The 23,268-nt window shown below is 47.2% G+C and overlaps 1 protein-coding gene across 1 annotated transcript in view; it reads left to right on the forward strand.

Annotated features, from left to right (window-relative positions):
* The window catches only part of LOC124019746 (very-long-chain (3R)-3-hydroxyacyl-CoA dehydratase-like), a 50,765-nt gene that overhangs the window by 21,844 nt on the left and 5,653 nt on the right, over nt 1-23,268 (forward strand). The window contains exons 9-10 of the mRNA XM_046335167.1: nt 10,203-10,309; nt 10,798-10,929. Of these exons, the coding sequence (XP_046191123.1) occupies nt 10,203-10,309; nt 10,798-10,929 (239 nt within the window). The remainder of the gene's footprint in view (nt 1-10,202; nt 10,310-10,797; nt 10,930-23,268) is intronic.

The following is a 23,268-nucleotide window of genomic DNA, read 5'->3' on the forward strand; positions in this document are numbered from 1 at the left end:
GACTCTACCTCTATAGTATAGTCAATATAGAACTACAGGTGACTCTACCTCTATAGTATAGTCAATATAGATCTACAGGTGAATCTACCTCTATAGTCAATATAGAACTACAGGTGACTCTACCTCTATAGTTAATATAGATCTACAGGAGACTCTACCTCTATAGTATAGTTAATATAGATCTACAGGTGACTCTACCTCTATAGTATAGTTAATATAGATCTACAGGTGACTCTACCTCTATAGTATAGTTAATATAGATCTACAGGTGACTCTACCTCTATAGTAGTTAATATAGTCAATATAGAACTACAGGTGACTCTACCTCTATAGTTAATATAGATCTACAGGTGACTCTACCTCTATAGTCAATATAGATCTACAGGTGACTCTACCTCTATAGTTAATATAGATCTACAGGTGACTCTACCTCTATAGTATAGTTAATATAGATCTACAGGTGACTCTACCTCTATAGTCAATATAGATATACAGGTGACTCTACCTCTATAGTCAATATAGAACTACAGGTGACTCTACCTCTATAGTTAATATAGATCTACAGGTGACTCTACCTCTATAGTTAATATAGATCTACAGGTGACTCTACCTCTATAGTCAATATAGATCTACAGGTGAATCTACCTCTATAGTCAATATAGAACTACAGGTGACTCTACCTCTATAGTTAATATAGAACTACAGGTGACTCTACCTCTATAGTTAATATAGATCTTCAGGTGACTCTACCTCTATAGTCAATATAGATCTACAGGTGAATCTACCTCTATAGTCAATATAGAACTACAGGTGACTCTACCTCTATAGTTAATATAGATCTACAGGTGACTCTACCTCTATAGTATAGTTAATATAGATCTACAGGTGACTCTACCTCTATAGTATAGTTAATATAGATCTACAGGTGACTCTACCTCTAGTATAGTTAATATAGATCTACAGGTGACTCTACCTCTATAGTTAATATAGATCTACAGGTGACTCTACCTCTATAGTCAATATAGATCTACAGGTGACTCTACCTCTATAGTCAATATAGATATACAGGTGACTCTACCTCTATAGTCAATATAGATCTACAGGTGACTCTACCTCTATAGTATAGTTAATATAGATCTACAGGTGATTCTACCTCTATAGTCAATATAGATATACAGGTGACTCTACCTCTATAGTCAATATAGATATACAGGTGACTCTACCTCTATAGTCAATATAGATCTACAGGTGACTCTACCTCTATAGTCAATATAGATCTACAGGTGACTCTACCTCTATAGTTAATATAGATCTACAGGTGACTCTACCTCTATAGTCAATATAGATCTACAGGTGACTCTACCTCTATAGTTAATATAGATCTACAGGTGACTCTACCTCTATAGTTAATATAGAACTACAGGTGACTCTACCTCTATAGTTAATATAGATCTACAGGTGACTCTACCTCTAGTTAATATAGATCTACAGGTGACTCTACCTCTATAGTTAATATAGAACTACAGGTGACTCTACCTCTATAGTTAATATAGATCTACAGGTGACTCTACCTCTATAGTTAATATAGATCTACAGGTGACTCTACCTCTATAGTTAATATAGAACTACAGGTGACTCTACCTCTATAGTTAATATAGATCTACAGGTGACTCTACCTCTATAGTTAATATAGATCTACAGGTGAATCTACCTCTATAGTTAATATAGAACTACAGGTGACTCTACCTCTATAGTTAATATAGATCTACAGGTGACTCTACCTCTATAGTTAATATAGATCTACAGGTGACTCTACCTCTATAGTTAATATAGAACTACAGGTGACTCTACCTCTATAGTTAATATAGATCTACAGGTGACTCTACCTCTATAGTTAATATAGATCTACAGGTGACTCTACCTCTATAGTTAATATAGATATTCAGGTGACTCTACCTCTATAGTCAATATAGATCTACAGGTGACTCTACCTCTATAGTTAATATAGATCTTCAGGTGACTCTACCTCTATAGTCAATATAGATCTACAGGTGACTCTACCTCTATAGTTAATATAGATATTCAGGTGACTCTACCTCTATAGTTAATATAGATCTACAGGTGACTCTACCTCTATAGTTAATATAGAACTACAGGTGACTCTACCTCTATAGTTAATATAGAACTACAGGTGACTCTACCTCTATAGTCAATATAGATCTACAGGTGACTCTACCTCTATAGTATAGTTAATATAGATCTACAGGTGACTCTACCTCTATAGTTAATATAGATCTACAGGTGACTCTACCTCTATAGTTAATATAGATCTACAGGTGACTCTACCTCTATAGTTAATATAGATCTACAGGTGACTCTACCTCTATAGTATAGTTAATATAGATCTACAGGTGACTCTACCTCTATAGTATAGTTAATATAGATCTACAGGTGACTCTACCTCTATAGTCAATATAGATCTACAGGTGAATCTACCTCTATAGTTAATATAGATCTACAGGTGACTCTACCTCTATAGTTAATATAGATCTACAGGTGACTCTACCTCTATAGTCAATATAGATCTACAGGTGACTCTACCTCTATAGTTAATATAGATCAACAGGTGACTCTACCTCTATAGTTAATATAGATCTACAGGTGACTCTACCTCTATAGTTAATATAGATCTACAGGTGACTCTACCTCTATAGTATAGTTAATATAGATCTACAGGTGACTCTACCTCTATAGTATAGTTAATATAGATCTACAGGTGACTCTACCTCTATAGTTAATATAGATCTACAGGTGACTCTACCTCTATAGTTAATATAGATCTACAGGTGACTCTACCTCTATAGTTAATATAGATCTACAGGTGACTCTACCTCTATAGTCAATATAGATCTACAGGTGACTCTACCTCTATAGTTAATATAGATCTACAGGTGACTCTACCTCTATAGTTAATATAGATCTACAGGTGACTCTACCTCTATAGTTAATATAGATCTACAGGTGACTCTACCTCTATAGTTAATATAGAACTACAGGTGACTCTACCTCTATAGTATAGTCAATATAGAACTACAGGTGACTCTACCTCTATAGTATAGTCAATATAGATCTACAGGTGAATCTACCTCTATAGTCAATATAGAACTACAGGTGACTCTACCTCTATAGTTAATATAGATCTACAGGAGACTCTACCTCTATAGTATAGTTAATATAGATCTACAGGTGACTCTACCTCTATAGTATAGTTAATATAGATCTACAGGTGACTCTACCTCTATAGTATAGTTAATATAGATCTACAGGTGACTCTACCTCTATAGTATAGTCAATATAGAACTACAGGTGACTCTACCTCTATAGTTAATATAGATCTACAGGTGACTCTACCTCTATAGTCAATATAGATCTACAGGTGACTCTACCTCTATAGTTAATATAGATCTACAGGTGACTCTACCTCTATAGTATAGTTAATATAGATCTACAGGTGACTCTACCTCTATAGTCAATATAGATATACAGGTGACTCTACCTCTATAGTCAATATAGAACTACAGGTGACTCTACCTCTATAGTTAATATAGATCTACAGGTGACTCTACCTCTATAGTTAATATAGATCTACAGGTGACTCTACCTCTATAGTCAATATAGATCTACAGGTGAATCTACCTCTATAGTCAATATAGAACTACAGGTGACTCTACCTCTATAGTTAATATAGAACTACAGGTGACTCTACCTCTATAGTATAGTCAATATAGATCTACAGGTGAATCTACCTCTATAGTCAATATAGATCTACAGGTGACTCTACCTCTATAGTTAATATAGATCTACAGGTGACTCTACCTCTATAGTTAATATAGATCTACAGGTGACTCTACCTCTATAGTTAATATAGATCTACAGGTGACTCTACCTCTATAGTCAATATAGATCTACAGGTGACTCTACCTCTATAGTCAATATAGAACTACAGGTGACTCTACCTCTATAGTTAATAAAGATCTACAGGTGACTCTACCTCTATAGTCAATATAGATCTACAGGTGACTCTACCTCTATAGTCAATATAGAACTACAGGTGACTCTACCTCTATAGTTAATATAGATCTACAGGTGACTCTACCTCTATAGTTAATATAGATCTACAGGTGACTCTACCTCTATAGTATAGTTAATATAGATCTACAGGTGACTCTACCTCTATAGTATAGTTAATATAGATCTACAGGTGACTCTACCTCTATAGTATAGTTAATATAGATCTACAGGTGACTCTACCTCTATAGTCAATATAGATCTACAGGTGACTCTACCTCTATAGTCAATATAGATCTACAGGTGACTCTACCTCTATAGTCAATATAGATCTACAGGTGACTCTACCTCTATAGTTAATATAGAACTACAGGTGACTCTACCTCTATAGTTAATATAGATCTACAGGTGACTCTACCTCTATAGTTAATATAGATCTACAGGTGACTCTACCTCTATAGTCAATATAGATCTACAGGTGACTCTACCTCTATAGTATAGTTAATATAGATCTACAGGTGACTCTACCTCTATAGTTAATATAGATCTACAGGTGACTCTACCTCTATAGTCAATATAGATCTACAGGTGACTCTACCTCTATAGTATAGTTAATATAGATCTACAGGTGACTCTACCTCTATAGTCAATATAGATCTACAGGTGACTCTACCTCTATAGTCAATATAGATCTACAGGTGACTCTACATCTATAGTTAATATAGATCTACAGGTGACTCTACCTCTATAGTTAATATAGATCTACAGGTGACTCTACCTCTATAGTTAATATAGATCTACAGGTGACTCTACCTCTATAGTTAATATAGATCTACAGGTGACTCTACCTCTATAGTCAATATAGATCTACAGGTGACTCTACCTCTATAGTTAATATAGAACTACAGGTGACTCTACCTCTATAGTTAATATAGATCTACAGGTGACTCTACCTCTATAGTTAATATAGATCTACAGGTGACTCTACCTCTATAGTCAATATAGATCTACAGGTCACTCTACCTCTATAGTTAATATAGATCTACAGGTGACTCTACCTCTATAGTCAATATAGATCTACAGGTGACTCTACCTCTATAGTTAATATAGATCTACAGGTGACTCTACCTCTATAGTTAATATAGAACTACAGGTGACTCTACCTCTATAGTCAATATAGAACTACAGGTGACTCTACCTCTATAGTTAATATAGATCTACAGGTGACTCTACCTCTATAGTCAATATAGATCTACAGGTGACTCTACCTCTATAGTTAATATAGATCTACAGGTGACTCTACCTCTATAGTTAATATAGAACTACAGGTGACTCTACCTCTATAGTCAATATAGAACTACAGGTGACTCTACCTCTATAGTTAATATAGATCTACAGGTGACTCTACCTCTATAGTTAATATAGATCTACAGGTGACTCTACCTCTATAGTTAATATAGATCTACAGGTGACTCTACCTCTATAGTTAATATAGATCTACAGGTGACTCTACCTCTATAGTTAATATAGATCTACAGGTGACTCTACCTCTATAGTTAATATAGAACTACAGGTGACTCTACCTCTATAGTTAATATAGATCTACAGGTGACTCTACCTCTATAGTTAATATAGATCTACAGGTGACTCTACCTCTATAGTTAATATAGATCTACAGGTGACTCTACCTCTATAGTTAATATAGAACTACAGGTGACTCTACCTCTATAGTTAATATAGATCTACAGGTGACTCTACCTCTATAGTTAATATAGATCTACAGGTGACTCTACCTCTATAGTTAATATAGATCTACAGGTGACTCTACCTCTATAGTTAATATAGATCTACAGGTGACTCTACCTCTATAGTTAATATAGATCTACAGGTGACTCTACCTCTATAGTTAATATAGATCTACAGGTGACTCTACCTCTATAGTTAATATAGATCTACAGGTGACTCTACCTCTATAGTTAATATAGATCTACAGGTGACTCTACCTCTATAGTTAATATAGATCTACAGGTGACTCTACCTCTATAGTTAATATAGATCTACAGGTGACTCTACCTCTATAGTTAATATAGAACTACAGGTGACTCTACCTCTATAGTTAATATAGATCTACAGGTGACTCTACCTCTATAGTTAATATAGATCTACAGGTGACTCTACCTCTATAGTTAATATAGATCTACAGGTGACTCTACCTCTATAGTTAATATAGATCTACAGGTGACTCTACCTCTATAGTTAATATAGATCTACAGGTGACTCTACCTCTATAGTCAATATAGAACTACAGGTGACTCTACCTCTATAGTTAATATAGATCTACAGGTGACTCTACCTCTATAGTTAATATAGAACTACAGGTGACTCTACCTCTATAGTCAATATAGAACTACAGGTGACTCTACCTCTATAGTCAATATAGATCTACAGGTGACTCTACCTCTATAGTATAGTCAATATAGATCTACAGGTGACTCTACCTCTATAGTTAATATAGATCTACAGGTGACTCTACCTCTATAGTCAATATAGATCTACAGGTGACTCTACCTCTATAGTTAATATAGATCTACAGGTGACTCTACCTCTATAGTTAATATAGATCTACAGGTGAGACATCATTCTATTGGAGGGATGAGACACCATTCTATTGGAGGGATGAGACACCATTCTATTGGAGGGATGAGACACCATTCTATTGGAGGGATGAGACATCATTCTATTGGAGGGATGAGACATCATTCTATTGGAGGGATGTGACATCATTCTATTGGAGGGATGAGACATCATTCTATTGGAGGGATGAGACATCATTCTATTGGAGGGATCAGACACCATACTATTGGAGGGATAAGACACCATTCTATTGGAGGGATGAGGCACCATTCTATTGGAGGGATGAGACACCATTCTATTGGAGGGATGAGACACCATTCTATTGGAGGGATGAGACATCATTCTATTGGAGGGATGTGACATCGTTTATTGGAGGGATGTGATATCATTCTATTGGAGGGATGTGATATCATTCTATTGGAGGGATGTGACATCGTTTTATTGGAGGGATGTGATATCATTCTATTGGAGGGATGTGACATCATTCTATTGGAGGGATGTGACATCATTCTATTGGAGGGATGTGACATCATTCTATTGGAGGGATGTGACATCATTCTTCCACCAGAAAATTCCATAATGTGGTGTTTTGTTGCTGGCGGTGCAAAACACCATGTCAGGCTCTGCAACAGAATCTCCCAGAAGTGTTGAGTTGGGTTGAGATCTGGAGACTGAAACGACCAGGGTAAATGGTTTATATTGTTTTCATGGGTTTTCCTTAACTCTTTTTCTATAACCTTAACTTTAGTCTCCTCACCTGCGATCGAAGTATCCTAAAGAGTGGTTTGGTGTAAGAAATATGGTGTAAGGAAATTGTCATCAATCAATTAAATGTACGTATAAAGCCCTTCTTACATCAGACGATGTCACAAAGTGCTGTATAGAAACCCAGCCTAAAACCCCAAACAGCAAGTAATGCAGATGTAGAAGCACGGTGGCTAGGAAACACTCCCTAGAAAGGCAGGAATCTAAGAGGTAACCTAGAGAGGAACCAGGCTCTGAGGGGTGGCCAGTCCTCTTCTGGCTGTGCCGGGTGGAGATTAGAAACCTAGAGAGGAACCAGGCTCCGAGGGGTGGCCAGTCCTCTTCTGGCTGTGCCGGGTGGAGATTAGAAACCTAGAGAGGAACCAGGCTCCGAGGGGTGGCCAGTCCTCTTCTGGCTGTGCCGGGTGGAGATTAGAAACCTAGAGAGGAACCAGGCTCCGAGGTGTGGCCAGTCCTCTTCTGGCTGTGCCGGGTGGAGATTAGAAACCTAGAGAGGAACCAGGCTCCGAGGGGTGGCCAGTCCTCTTCTGGCTGTGCCGGGTGGAGATTAGAAACCTAGAGAGGAACCAGGCTCCGAGGGGTGGCCAGTCCTCTTCTGGCTGTGCCGGGTGGAGATTAGAAACCTAGAGAGGAACCAGGCTCCGAGGGGTGGCCAGTCCTCTTCTGGCTGTGCCGGGTGGAGATTAGAAACCTAGAGAGGAACCAGGCTCCGAGGGGTGGCCAGTCCTCTTCTGGCTGTGCCGGGTGGAGATTAGAAACCTAGAGAGGAACCAGGCTCCGAGGGGTGGCCAGTCCTCTTCTGGCTGTGCCGGGTGGAGATTAGAAACCTAGAGAGGAACCAGGCTCCGAGGGGTGGCCAGTCCTCTTCTGGCTGTGCCGGGTGGAGATTAGAAACCTAGAGAGGAACCAGGCTCCGAGGGGTGGCCAGTCCTCTTCTGGCTGTGCCGGGTGGAGATTAGAAACCTAGAGAGGAACCAGGCTCCGAGGGGTGGCCAGTCGTCTTCTGGCTGTGCCGGGTGGAGATTAGAAACCTAGAGAGGAACCAGGCTCCGAGATGTGGTCAGTCCTCTTCTGGCTGTGCCGGGTGGAGATTAGAAACCTCGAGAGGAACCAGGCTCTGAGGGGTGGCCAGTCCTCTTCTGGCTGTGCCGGGTGGAGATTAGAAACCTAGAGAGGAACCAGGCTCCGAGGTGTGGCCAGTCCTCTTCTGGCTGTGCCGGGTGGAGATTAGAAACCTAGAGAGGAACCAGGCTCCGAGGTGTGGCCAGTCCTCTTCTGGCTGTGCCGGGTGGAGATTAGAAACCTAGAGAGGAACCAGGCTCCGAGGGGTGGCCAGTCCTCTTCTGGCTGTGCCGGGTGGAGATTAGAAACCTAGAGAGGAACCAGGCTCCGAGGGGTGGCCAGTCCTCTTCTGGCTGTGCCGGGTGGAGATTAGAAACCTAGAGAGGAACCAGGCTCCGAGGTGTGGCCAGTCCTCTTCTGGTTGTGCCGGGTGGAGATTAGAAACCTAGAGAGGAACCAGGCTCCGAGGGGTGGCCAGTCCTCTTCTGGTTGTGCCGGGTGGAGATTAGAAACCTAGAGAGGAACCAGGCTAGAATAGAATAGACCAGCTAGTGAGACTAGTTGTAACCATGAATAGACCAGCTAGTGAGACTAGTTGTAACCATGAATAGACCAGCTAGTGAGGCTAGTCCAATTTGTAAGTCGCTCTGGATAAGAGCGTCTGCTAAATGACTTAAATGTAAATGTAATTGTAACCATGAATAGACCAGCTAGTGAGGCTAGTTGTAACCATGAATAGACCAGCTAGTGAGGCTAGTTGTAACCATGAATAGACCAGCTAGTGAGACTAGTTGTAACCATGAATAGACCAGCTAGTGAGGCTAGTTGTAACCATGTTGTAGGTTCATGCTCTACAACATCCGCAGAGTACGACCCTGCCTCACACAGGAAGCGGCGCAGGTCCTAATCCAGGCACTTGTCATCTCCCGTCTGGATTACTGCAACTCGCTGTTGGCTGGGCTCCCTGTCTGTGCCATTAAACCCCTACAACTCATCCAGAACGCCGCAGCCCGTCTAGTGTTCAACCTTCCCAAGTTCTCTCACGTCACCCCGCTCCTCCGTTCTCTCCACTGGCTTCCAGTTGAAGCTCGCATCCGCTACAAGACCATGGTGCTTGCCTACGGAGCTGTGAGGGGAACGGCACCTCAGTACCTCCAGGCTCTGATCAGGCCCTACACCCAAATAAGGGCACTGCGTTCATCCACCTCTGGCCTGCTCGCCTCCCTACCACTGAGGAAGTACTGTTCCCGCTCAGCTCAGTCAAAACTGTTCGCTGCTCTGGCCCCCCAATGGTGGAACAAACTCCCTCACGACGCCAGGACAGCGGAGTCAATCACCACCTTCCGGAGACACCTGAAACCCCACCTCTTTAAGGAATACTTAGGATAGGATAAAGTAATCCTTCTCACCCCCTCCCCCCTTAAAATATTTAGATGCACTATTGTAAAGTGGCTGTTCCACTGGATGTCATAAGGTGAATGCACCAATTTGTAAGTCGCTCTGGATAAGAGCGTCTGCTAAATGACTTAAATGTAAATGTAAATGAATGGACCAGCTAGTGAGACTAGTTGTAAGCATTTCCCAGGTATCCATTCTACACATTGACCTGCATTGTATTGCTCAGTGCTTGTGAATGATGCTAATTAAACCTGTTGTTTTGTTGTCTGTCCCAGGTATCCATTCTACATGCTGGCCTGCATCGACACAGACTGGAAGCTGCTGACCTGGCTCAGATACTCCATCTGGATGCCCCTCTACCCTCTGGGGGTGCTAGCAGAGGGTCAGTGGGCCTGTCACACACCACACACCACACACAACACACCACACACAACACACCACACACAACACACCACACCACACCACACACACACACACACCACGCACCACACACCACACCACACACACACCACGCACCACACACCACACCACACACACACCACACACCACACACACACACACAACACACCACACCACACACACACCACGCACCACACACCACACACCACACACACACCACGCACCACACACCACACCACACACACCACGCACCACACCACACACACAACACACCACACCACACCACACACGCACCACACACCACACACACACTCTCAGAGAGCTCTATGCCTGCTATATTCACGTATTATGTACATTGTATGTAAATAATAGTGGTATGATGTTTGTAGTCAAACAAGATATTACTTAGTTATTACCAAGATATCCAAGTGTTGCTATGTATTCCTGTCTGTCCTGTCTGTTTCCTCTCAGCTATAGCTGTGATCCAGTCCCTGCCTATCTTCGATGAGACCCGTCTGTACAGCATCCCTCTACCTACGGTCCTGGGCTCGTCCTTCAGCTTTTCCTTCACTCTGAAGATCTACCTGGCCCTCATGTTCCTCGGTCAGTTAGTACCACTCTCTGACCCTACACCCCTAACCCTCCATCCTAAACCCACTCTCTGACCCTACACCCCTAACCCTCCATCCTAAACCCACTCTCTGACCCTACACCCCTAACCCTCCATCCTAAACCCACTCTCTGACCCTACACCCCTAACCCTCCATCCTAAACCCACTCTCTGACCCTACACCCCTAACCCTCCATCCTAAACCCACTCTCTGACCCTACACCCTAACCCTCCATCCTAAACCCACTCTCTGACCCTACACCCCTAACCCTCCATCCTAAACCCACTCTCTGACCCTCCACCCCTAACCCTCCATCCTAAACCCACTCTCTGACCCTACACCCTAACCCTCCATCCTAAACCCACTCTCTGACCCTAAACCCACTCTCTGACCCTACACCCTAACCCTCCATCCTAAACCCACTCTCTGACCCTAAACCCACTCTCTGACCCTACATCCTAACCCTCCATCCTAAACCCACTCTCTGACCCTACACCCTAACCCTCCATCCTAAACCCACTCTCTGACCCTACACCCTAACCCTCCATCCTAAACCCACTCTCTGACCCTACACCCTAACCCTCCATCCTAAACCCACTCTCTAACCCTAAACCCACTCTCTGACCCTACACCCTAACCCTCCATCCTAAACCCACTCTCTAACCCTAAACCCACTCTCTGACCCTACACCCTAACCCTCCATCCTAAACCCACTCTCTAACCCTAAACCCACTCTCTGACCCTACACCCTAACCCTCCATCCTAAACCCACTCTCTGACCCTACACCCCTAACCCTCCATCCTAAACCCACTCTCTGACCCTACACCCTAACCCTCCATCCTAAACCCACTCTATGACCCTACACCCCTAACCCTCCATCCTAAACCCACTCTCTGACCCTCCACCCCTAACCCTCCATCCTAAACCCACTCTCTGACCCTACACCCTAACCCTCCATCCTAAACCCACTCTCTGACCCTAAACCCACTCTCTGACCCTACACCCTAACCCTCCATCCTAAACCCACTCTCTGACCCTAAACCCACTCTCTGACCCTACATCCTAACCCTCCATCCTAAACCCACTCTCTGACCCTACACCCTAACCCTCCATCCTAAACCCACTCTCTGACCCTACACCCTAACCCTCCATCCTAAACCCACTCTCTGACCCTACACCCTAACCCTCCATCCTAAACCCACTCTCTAACCCTAAACCCACTCTCTGACCCTACACCCTAACCCTCCATCCTAAACCCACTCTCTAACCCTAAACCCACTCTCTGACCCTACACCCTAACCCTCCATCCTAAACCCACTCTCTAACCCTAAACCCACTCTCTGACCCTACACCCTAACCCTCCATCCTAAACCCACTCTCTAACCCTAAACCCACTCTCTGACCCTACACCATAACCCTCCATCCTAAACCCACTCTCTAACCCTAAACCCACTCTCTGACCCTACACCCTAACCCTCCATCTGAAACCCACTCTCTAACCCTAAACCCACTCTCTGACCCTACACCCTAACCCTCCATCCTAAACCCACTCTCTGACCCTACACCCTAACCCTCCATCCTAAACCCACTCTCTGACCCTACACCCTAACCCTCCATCCTAAACCCACTCTCTGACCCTACACCCTAACCCTCCATCCTAAACCCACTCTCTGACCCTACACCCTAACCCTCCATCCTAATCCCAGTCTCTGACCCTACACCCTAACCCTCCATCCTAAACCCACTCTCTGACCCTACACCCTAACCCTCCATCCTAAACCCACTCTCTGACCCTACACCCTAACCCTCCATCCTAAACCCACTCTCTAACCCTAAACCCACTCTCTGACCCTACACCCTAACCCTCCATCCTAAACCCACTCTCTGACCCTACACCCTAACCATCCATCCTAAACCCACTCTCTAACCCTACACCCTAACCCTCCATCCTAAACCCACTCTCTAACCCTACACCCTAACCCTCCATCCTAAACCCACTCTCTGACCCTAAACCCACTCTCTGACCCTACACCCTAACCCTCCATCCTAAACCCACTCTCTGACCCTAAACCCACTCTCTGACCCTACATCCTAACCCTCCATCCTAAACCCACTCTCTGACCCTACACCCTAACCCTCCATCCTAAACCCACTCTCTGACCCTACACCCTAACCCTCCATCCTAAACCCACTCTCTGACCCTACACCCTAACCCTCCATCCTAAACCCACTCTCTAACCCTAAACCCACTCTCTGACCCTACACCCTAACCCTCCATCCTAAACCCACTCTCTAACCCTAAACCCACTCTCTGACCCTACACCCTAACCCTCCATCCTAAACCCACTCTCTAACCCTAAACCCACTCTCTGACCCTACACCCTAACCCTCCATCCTAAACCCACTCTCTAACCCTAAACCCACTCTCTGACCCTACACCCTAACCCTCCATCCTAAACCCACTCTCTGACCCTACACCCCTAACCCTCCATCCTAAACCCACTCTCTGACCCTACACCCTAACCCTCCATCCTAAACCCACTCTATGACCCTACACCCCTAACCCTCCATCCTAAACCCACTCTCTGACCCTCCACCCCTAACCCTCCATCCTAAACCCACTCTCTGACCCTACACCCTAACCCTCCATCCTAAACCCACTCTCTGACCCTAAACCCACTCTCTGACCCTACACCCTAACCCTCCATCCTAAACCCACTCTCTGACCCTAAACCCACTCTCTGACCCTACATCCTAACCCTCCATCCTAAACCCACTCTCTGACCCTACACCCTAACCCTCCATCCTAAACCCACTCTCTGACCCTACACCCTAACCCTCCATCCTAAACCCACTCTCTGACCCTACACCCTAACCCTCCATCCTAAACCCACTCTCTAACCCTAAACCCACTCTCTGACCCTACACCCTAACCCTCCATCCTAAACCCACTCTCTAACCCTAAACCCACTCTCTGACCCTACACCCTAACCCTCCATCCTAAACCCACTCTCTAACCCTAAACCCACTCTCTGACCCTACACCCTAACCCTCCATCCTAAACCCACTCTCTAACCCTAAACCCACTCTCTGACCCTACACCATAACCCTCCATCCTAAACCCACTCTCTAACCCTAAACCCACTCTCTGACCCTACACCCTAACCCTCCATCTGAAACCCACTCTCTAACCCTAAACCCACTCTCTGACCCTACACCCTAACCCTCCATCCTAAACCCACTCTCTGACCCTACACCCTAACCCTCCATCCTAAACCCACTCTCTGACCCTACACCCTAACCCTCCATCCTAAACCCACTCTCTGACCCTACACCCTAACCCTCCATCCTAAACCCACTCTCTGACCCTACACCCTAACCCTCCATCCTAATCCCAGTCTCTGACCCTACACCCTAACCCTCCATCCTAAACCCACTCTCTGACCCTACACCCTAACCCTCCATCCTAAACCCACTCTCTGACCCTACACCCTAACCCTCCATCCTAAACCCACTCTCTAACCCTAAACCCACTCTCTGACCCTACACCCTAACCCTCCATCCTAAACCCACTCTCTGACCCTACACCCTAACCATCCATCCTAAACCCACTCTCTAACCCTACACCCTAACCCTCCATCCTAAACCCACTCTCTAACCCTACACCCTAACCCTCCATCCTAAACCCACTCTCTGACCCTAAACCCACTCTCTGACCCTACACCCTAACCCTCCATCCTAAACCCACTCTCTGACCCTAAACCCACTCTCTGACCCTACATCCTAACCCTCCATCCTAAACCCACTCTCTGACCCTACACCCTAACCCTCCATCCTAAACCCACTCTCTGACCCTACACCCTAACCCTCCATCCTAAACCCACTCTCTGACCCTACACCCTAACCCTCCATCCTAAACCCACTCTCTAACCCTAAACCCACTCTCTGACCCTACACCCTAACCCTCCATCCTAAACCCACTCTCTAACCCTAAACCCACTCTCTGACCCTACACCCTAACCCTCCATCCTAAACCCACTCTCTAACCCTAAACCCACTCTCTGACCCTACACCCTAACCCTCCATCCTAAACCCACTCTCTAACCCTAAACCCACTCTCTGACCCTACACCCTAACCCTCCATCCTAAACCCACTCTCTAACCCTAAACCCACTCTCTGACCCTACACCCTAACCCTCCATCTGAAACCCACTCTCTAACCCTAAACCCACTCTCTGACCCTACACCCTAACCCTCCATCCTAAACCCACTCTCTGACCCTACACCCTAACCCTCCATCCTAAACCCACTCTCTGACCCTACACCCTAACCCTCCATCCTAAACCCACTCTCTGACCCTACACCCTAACCCTCCATCCTAAACCCACTCTCTGACCCTACACCCTAACCCTCCATCCTAATCCCAGTCTCTGACCCTACACCCTAACCCTCCATCCTAAACCCACTCTCTGACCCTACACCCTAACCCTCCATCCTAAACCCACTCTCTGACCCTACACCCTAACCCTCCATCCTAAACCCACTCTCTAACCCTAAACCCACTCTCTGACCCTACACCCTAACCCTCCATCCTAAACCCACTCTCTGACCCTACACCCTAACCATCCATCCTAAACCCACTCTCTAACCCTACACCCTAACCCTCCATCCTAAACCCACTCTCTAACCCTACACCCTAACCCTCCATCCTAAACCCACTCTCTAAACCCTAAACCCACTCTCTGACCCTACACCCTAACCCTCCATCCTAAACCCACTCTCTGACCCTACACCCTAACCCTCCATCCTAAACCCACTCTCTGACCCTACACCCTAACCATCCATCCTAAACCCACTCTCTAACCCTACACCCTAACCCTCCATCCTAAACCCACTCTCTGACCCTACACCCTAACCCTCCATCCTAAACCCACTCTCTGACCCTACACCCCTAACCCTCCATCCTAAACCCACTCTCTGACCCTACACCCTAACCCTCCATCCTAAACCCACTCTCTAACCCTACACCCTAACCCTCCATCCTAAACCCACTCTCTGACCCTACACCCTAACCCTCCATCCTAAACCCACTCTCTGACCCTACACCCTAACCCTCCATCCTAAACCCACTCTCTAACCCTACACCCACTCTCTGACCCTACACCCTTACCCTCCATCCTAAACCCACTCTCTAACCCTAAACCCACTCTCTGACCCTACACCCTAACCCTCCATCCTAAACCCACTCTGACCCTACACCCTAACCCTCCATCCTAAACCCACTCTCTGACCCTACACCCTAAACCTCCATCCTAAACCCACTCTCTAACCCTACACCCACTCTTTGACCCTACACCCTAACCCTCCACCCTAAACCCACTCTCTGACCCTACACCCTAACCCTCCATCCTAAACCCACTCTCTGACCCTACACCCTAACCCTCCATCCTAAACCCACTCTCTAACCCTACACCCTAACCCTCCATCTTAAACCCACTCTCTGACCCTACACCCTAACCCTCCATCCTAAACCCACTCTCTAACCCTAAACCCACTCTCTGACCCTACACCCTAACCCTCCATCCTAAACCCACTCTCTAACCCTACACCCACTCTCTGACCCTACACCCTAACCCTCCATCCTAATCCCACTCTCTAACCCTAAACCCACTCTCTGACCCTACACCCTAACCCTCCATCCTAAACCCACTCTCTGACCCTACACCCTAACCCTCCATCCTAAACCCACTCTCTGACCCTATACCCCTAACCCTCCATCCTAAACCCACTCTCTGACCCTACACCCTAACCCTCCATCCTAAACCCACTCTCTAACCCTACACCCTAACCCTCCATCCTAAACCCACTCTCTGACCCTACACCCTAACCCTCCATCCTAAACCCACTCTCTGACCCTACACCCTAACCCTCCATCCTAAACCCACTCTCTAACCCTAAACCCACTCTCTGACCCTACACCCTAACCCTCCATCCTAAACCCACTCTCTAACCCTACACCCACTCTTTGACCCTACACCCTAACCCTCCACCCTAAACCCACTCTCTGACCCTACACCCTAACCCTCCATCCTAAACCCACTCTCTGACCCTACACCCTAACCCTCCATCCTAAACCCACTCTCTAACCCTACACCCTAACCCTCCATCCTAAACCCACTCTCTGACCCTACACCCTAACCCTCCATCCTAAACCCACTCTCTAACCCTAAACCCACTCTCTGACCCTACACCCTAACCCTCCATCCTAAACCCACTCTCTAACCCTACACCCACTCTCTGACCCTACACCCTAACCCTCCATCCTAAACCCACTCTCTAACCCTAAACCCACTCTCTGACCCTACACCCTAACCCTCCATCCTAAACCCACTCTCTGACCCTACACCCTAACCCTCCATCCTAAACCCACTCTCTGACCCTAAACCCACTCTCTGACCCTACACCCTAACCCTCCATCCTAAACCCACTCTCTGACCCTACACCCTAACCATCCATCCTAAACCCACTCTCTAACCCTACACCCTAACCCTCCATCCTAAACCCACTCTCTAACCCTACACCCTAACCCTCCATCCTAAACCCACCCTCTAAACCCTAAACCCACTCTCTGACCCTACACCCTAACCCTCCATCCTAAACCCACTCTCTGACCCTACACCCTAACCCTCCATCCTAAACCCACTCTCTGACCCTACACCCTAACCCTCCATCCTAAACCCACTCTCTGACCCTACACCCTAACCCTCCATCCTAAACCCACTCTCTGACCCTATACCCCTAACCCTCCATCCTAAACCCACTCTCTGACCCTACACCCTAACCCTCCATCCTAAACCCACTCTCTAACCCTACACCCTAACCCTCCATCCTAAACCCACTCTCTGACCCTACACCCTAACCCTCCATCCTAAACCCACTCTCTGACCCTACACCCTAACCCTCCATCCTAAACCCACTCTCTAACCCTAAACCCACTCTCTGACCCTACACCCTAACCCTCCATCCTAAACCCACTCTCTAACCCTACACCCACTCTCTGACCCTACACCCTAACCCTCCATCCTAAACCCACTCTCTAACCCTAAACCCCCTCTCTGACCCTACACCCTAACCCTCCATCCTAAACCCACTCTCTAACCCTAAACCCACTCTCTGACCCTACACCCTAACCCTCCATCCTAAACCCACTCTCTAACCCTAAACCCACTCTCTGACCCTACACCCTAACCCTCCATCCTAAACCCACTCTCTAACCCTAAACCCACTCTCTGACCCTACACCCTAACCCTCCATCCTAAACCCACTCTCTGACCCTACACCCTAACCCTCCATCCTAAACCCACTCTCTGACCCTACACCCTAACCCTCCATCCTAAACCCACTCTCTGACCCTACACCCTAACCCTCCATCCTAAACCCACTCTCTGACCCTACACCCTAACCCTCCATCCTAAACCCACTCTCTGACCCTACACCCTAACCCTCCATCCTAAACCCACTCTCTGACCCTACACCCTAACCCTCCATCCTAAACCCACTCTCTGACCCTACACCCTAACCATCCATCCTAAACCCACTCTCTAACCCTACACCCTAACCCTCCATCCTAAACCCACTCTCTAACCCTACACCCTAACCCTCCATCCTAAACCCACTCTCTAAACCCTAAACCCACTCTCTGACCCTACACCCTAACCCTCCATCCTAAACCCACTCTCTGACCCTACACCCTAACCCTCCATCCTAAACCCACTCTCTGACCCTACACCCTAACCCTCCATCCTAAACCCACTCTCTGACCCTACACCCTAACCCTCCATCCTAAACCCACTCTCTGACCCTACACCCTAACCCTCCATCCTAAACCCACTCTCTGACCCTATACCCCTAACCCTCCATCCTAAACCCACTCTCTGACCCTACACCCTAAACCTCCATCCTAAACCCACTCTCTAACCCTACACCCTAACCCTCCATCCTAAACCCACTCTCTGACGCTACACCCTAACCCTCCATCCTAAACCCACTCTCTAACCCTAAACCCACTCTCTAACCCTACACCCTAACCCTCCATCCTAAACCCACTCTCTAACCCTACACCCTAACCCTCCATCCTAAACCCACTCTCTAAACCCTAAACCCACTCTCTGACCCTACACCCTAACCCTCCATCCTAAACCCACTCTCTGACCCTACACCCTAACCCTCCATCCTAAACCCACTCTCTGACCCTACACCCTAACCCTCCATCCTAAACCCACTCTCTGACCCTACACCCTAACCCTCCATCCTAAACCCACTCTCTGACCCTATACCCCTAACCCTCCATCCTAAACCCACTCTCTGACCCTACACCCTAACCCTCCATCCTAAACCCACTCTCTAACCCTAAACCCACTCTCTGACCCTACACCCTAACCCTCCATCCTAAACCCACTCTCTAACCCTAAACCCACTCTCTGACCCTACACCCTAATCCTCCATCCTAAACCCACTCTCTAACCCTAAACCCACTCTCTGACCCTACACCCTAACCCTCCATCCTAAACCCACTCTCTGACCCTACACCCTAACCCTCCATCCTAAACCCACTCTCTGACCCTACACCCTAACCCTCCATCCTAAACCCACTCTCTGACCCTACACCCTAACCCTCCATCCTAAACCCTCTCTCTGACCCTACACCCTAACCCTCCATCCTAAACCCACTCTCTGACCCTACACCCTAACCCTCCATCCTAAACCCACTCTCTGACCCTAAACCCACTCTCTGACCCTAAACCCACTCTCTGACCCTACACCCTAACCCTCCATCCTAAACCCACTCTCTGACCCTAAATCCACTCTCTGACCCTACACCCTAACCCTCCATCCTAAACCCACTCTCTAACCCTAAACCCACTCTCTGACCCTACACCCTAACCCTCCATCCTAAACCCACTCTCTGACCCTCCAATCCTAAACCCACTCTCTGACCCTAAACCCACTCTCTGACCCTACACCCTAACCCTCCATCCTAAACCCACTCTCTGACCCTACACCCTAACCCTCCATCCTAAACCCACTCTCTGACCCTAAACCCACTCTCTGACCCTAAACCCACTCTCTGACCCTACACCCTAACCCTCCATCCTAAACCCACTCTCTGACCCTACACCCTAACCCTCCATCCTAAACCCACTCTCTAACCCTAAACCCACTCTCTGACCCTACACCCTAACCCTCCATCCTAAACCCACTCTCTAACCCTAAACCCACTCTCTGACCCTACACCCTAATCCTCCATCCTAAACCCACTCTCTAACCCTAAACCCACTCTCTGACCCTACACCCTAACCCTCCATCCTAAACCCACTCTCTGACCCTACACCCTAACCCTCCATCCTAAACCCACTCTCTGACCCTACACCCTAACCCTCCATCCTAAACCCACTCTCTGACCCTACACCCTAACCCTCCATCCTAAACCCACTCTCTAACCCTAAACCCTAACCCTCCATCCTAAACCCACTCTCTGACCCTACACCCTAACCCTCCATCCTAAACCCACTCTCTAACCCTAAACCCTAACCCTCCATCCTAAACCCACTCTCTGACCCTATACCCTAACCCTCCATCCTAAACCCTCTCTCTGACCCTACACCCTAACCCTCCATCCTAAACCCACTCTCTGACCCTAAACCCACTCTCTGACCCTACACCCTAACCCTCCATCCTAAACCCACTCTCTGACCCTAAACCCTAACCCTCCATCCTAAACCCACTCTCTGACCCTAAACCCACTCTCTGACCCTACACCCACTCTCTGACCCTACACCCTAACCCTCCATCCTAAACCCACTCTCTGACCCTACACCCTAACCCTCCATCCTAAACCCACTCTCTAACCCTAAACCCTAACCCTCCATCCTAAACCCACTCTCTGACCCTACACCCTAACCCTCCATCCTAAACCCACTCTCTGACCCTAAACCCACTCTCTGACCCTACACCCTAACCCTCCATCCTAAACCCACTCTCTGACCCTACACCCTAACCCTCCATCCTAAACCCACTCTCTGACCCTAAACCCACTCTCTGACCCTACACCCTAACCCTACACCCTAAACCCACTCTCTGACCCTAAACCCTAACCCTCCATCCTAAACCCACTCTCTGACCCTAAACCCACTCTCTGACCCTACACCCACTCTCTGACCCTAAACCCTAACCCTCCATCCTAAACCCACTCTCTGACCCTACACCCTAACCCTCCATCCTAAACCCACTCTCTGACCCTAAACCCACTCTCTGACCCTACACCCTAACCCTCCATCCTAAACCCACTCTCTGACCCTAAACCCTAACCCTCCATCCTAAACCCACTCTCTGACCCTAAACCCACTCTCTGACCCTACACCCACTCTCTGACCCTAAACCCTAACCCTCCATCCTAAACCCACTCTCTGACCCTACACCCTAACCCTCCATCCTAAACCCACTCTCTGACCCTACACCCTAACCCTCCATCCTAAACCCACTCTCTGACCCTAAACCCACTCTCTGACCCTACACCCACTCTCTGACCCTAAACCCTAACCCTCCATCCTAAACCCACTCTCTGACCCTACACCCACTCTCTGACCCTAAACCCTAACCCTCCATCCTAAACCCACTCTCTGACCCTACACCCTAACCCTCCATCCTAAACCCACTCTCTGACCCTATACCCCTAACCCTCCATCCTAAACCCACTCTCTGACCCTACACCCTAACCCTCCATCCTAAACCCACTCTCTAACCCTAAACCCACTCTCTGACCCTACACCCTAACCCTCCATCCTAAACCCACTCTCTAACCCTAAACCCACTCTCTGACCCTACACCCTAATCCTCCATCCTAAACCCACTCTCTAACCCTAAACCCACTCTCTGACCCTACACCCTAACCCTCCATCCTAAACCCACTCTCTGACCCTACACCCTAACCCTCCATCCTAAACCCACTCTCTGACCCTACACCCTAACCCTCCATCCTAAACCCACTCTCTGACCCTACACCCTAACCCTCCATCCTAAACCCTCTCTCTGACCCTACACCCTAACCCTCCATCCTAAACCCACTCTCTGACCCTACACCCTAACCCTCCATCCTAAACCCACTCTCTGACCCTAAACCCACTCTCTGACCCTAAACCCACTCTCTGACCCTACACCCTAACCCTCCATCCTAAACCCACTCTCTGACCCTAAATCCACTCTCTGACCCTACACCCTAACCCTCCATCCTAAACCCACTCTCTAACCCTAAACCCACTCTCTGACCCTACACCCTAACCCTCCATCCTAAACCCACTCTCTGACCCTCCATCCTAAACCCACTCTCTGACCCTAAACCCACTCTCTGACCCTACACCCTAACCCTCCATCCTAAACCCACTCTCTGACCCTACACCCTAACCCTCCATCCTAAACCCACTCTCTGACCCTAAACCCACTCTCTGACCCTAAACCCACTCTCTGACCCTACACCCTAACCCTCCATCCTAAACCCACTCTCTGACCCTACACCCTAACCCTCCATCCTAAACCCACTCTCTAACCCTAAACCCACTCTCTGACCCTACACCCTAACCCTCCATCCTAAACCCACTCTCTAACCCTAAACCCACTCTCTGACCCTACACCCTAATCCTCCATCCTAAACCCACTCTCTGACCCTACACCCTAACCCTCCATCCTAAACCCACTCTCTGACCCTACACCCTAACCCTCCATCCTAAACCCACTCTCTGACCCTACACCCTAACCCTCCATCCTAAACCCACTCTCTAACCCTAAACCCTAACCCTCCATCCTAAACCCACTCTCTGACCCTACACCCTAACCCTCCATCCTAAACCCACTCTCTAACCCTAAACCCTAACCCTCCATCCTAAACCCACTCTCTGACCCTATACCCTAACCCTCCATCCTAAACCCTCTCTCTGACCCTACACCCTAACCCTCCATCCTAAACCCACTCTCTGACCCTAAACCCACTCTCTGACCCTACACCCTAACCCTCCATCCTAAACCCACTCTCTGACCCTAAACCCTAACCCTCCATCCTAAACCCACTCTCTGACCCTAAACCCACTCTCTGACCCTACACCCACTCTCTGACCCTACACCCTAACCCTCCATCCTAAACCCACTCTCTGACCCTACACCCTAACCCTCCATCCTAAACCCACTCTCTAACCCTAAACCCTAACCCTCCATCCTAAACCCACTCTCTGACCCTACACCCTAACCCTCCATCCTAAACCCACTCTCTGACCCTAAACC

Source organism: Oncorhynchus gorbuscha, unplaced genomic scaffold, assembly GCF_021184085.1.
Source record: "Oncorhynchus gorbuscha isolate QuinsamMale2020 ecotype Even-year unplaced genomic scaffold, OgorEven_v1.0 Un_scaffold_662, whole genome shotgun sequence".
In the NCBI taxonomy this organism is placed as follows: Eukaryota; Metazoa; Chordata; class Actinopteri; order Salmoniformes; family Salmonidae; genus Oncorhynchus; species Oncorhynchus gorbuscha.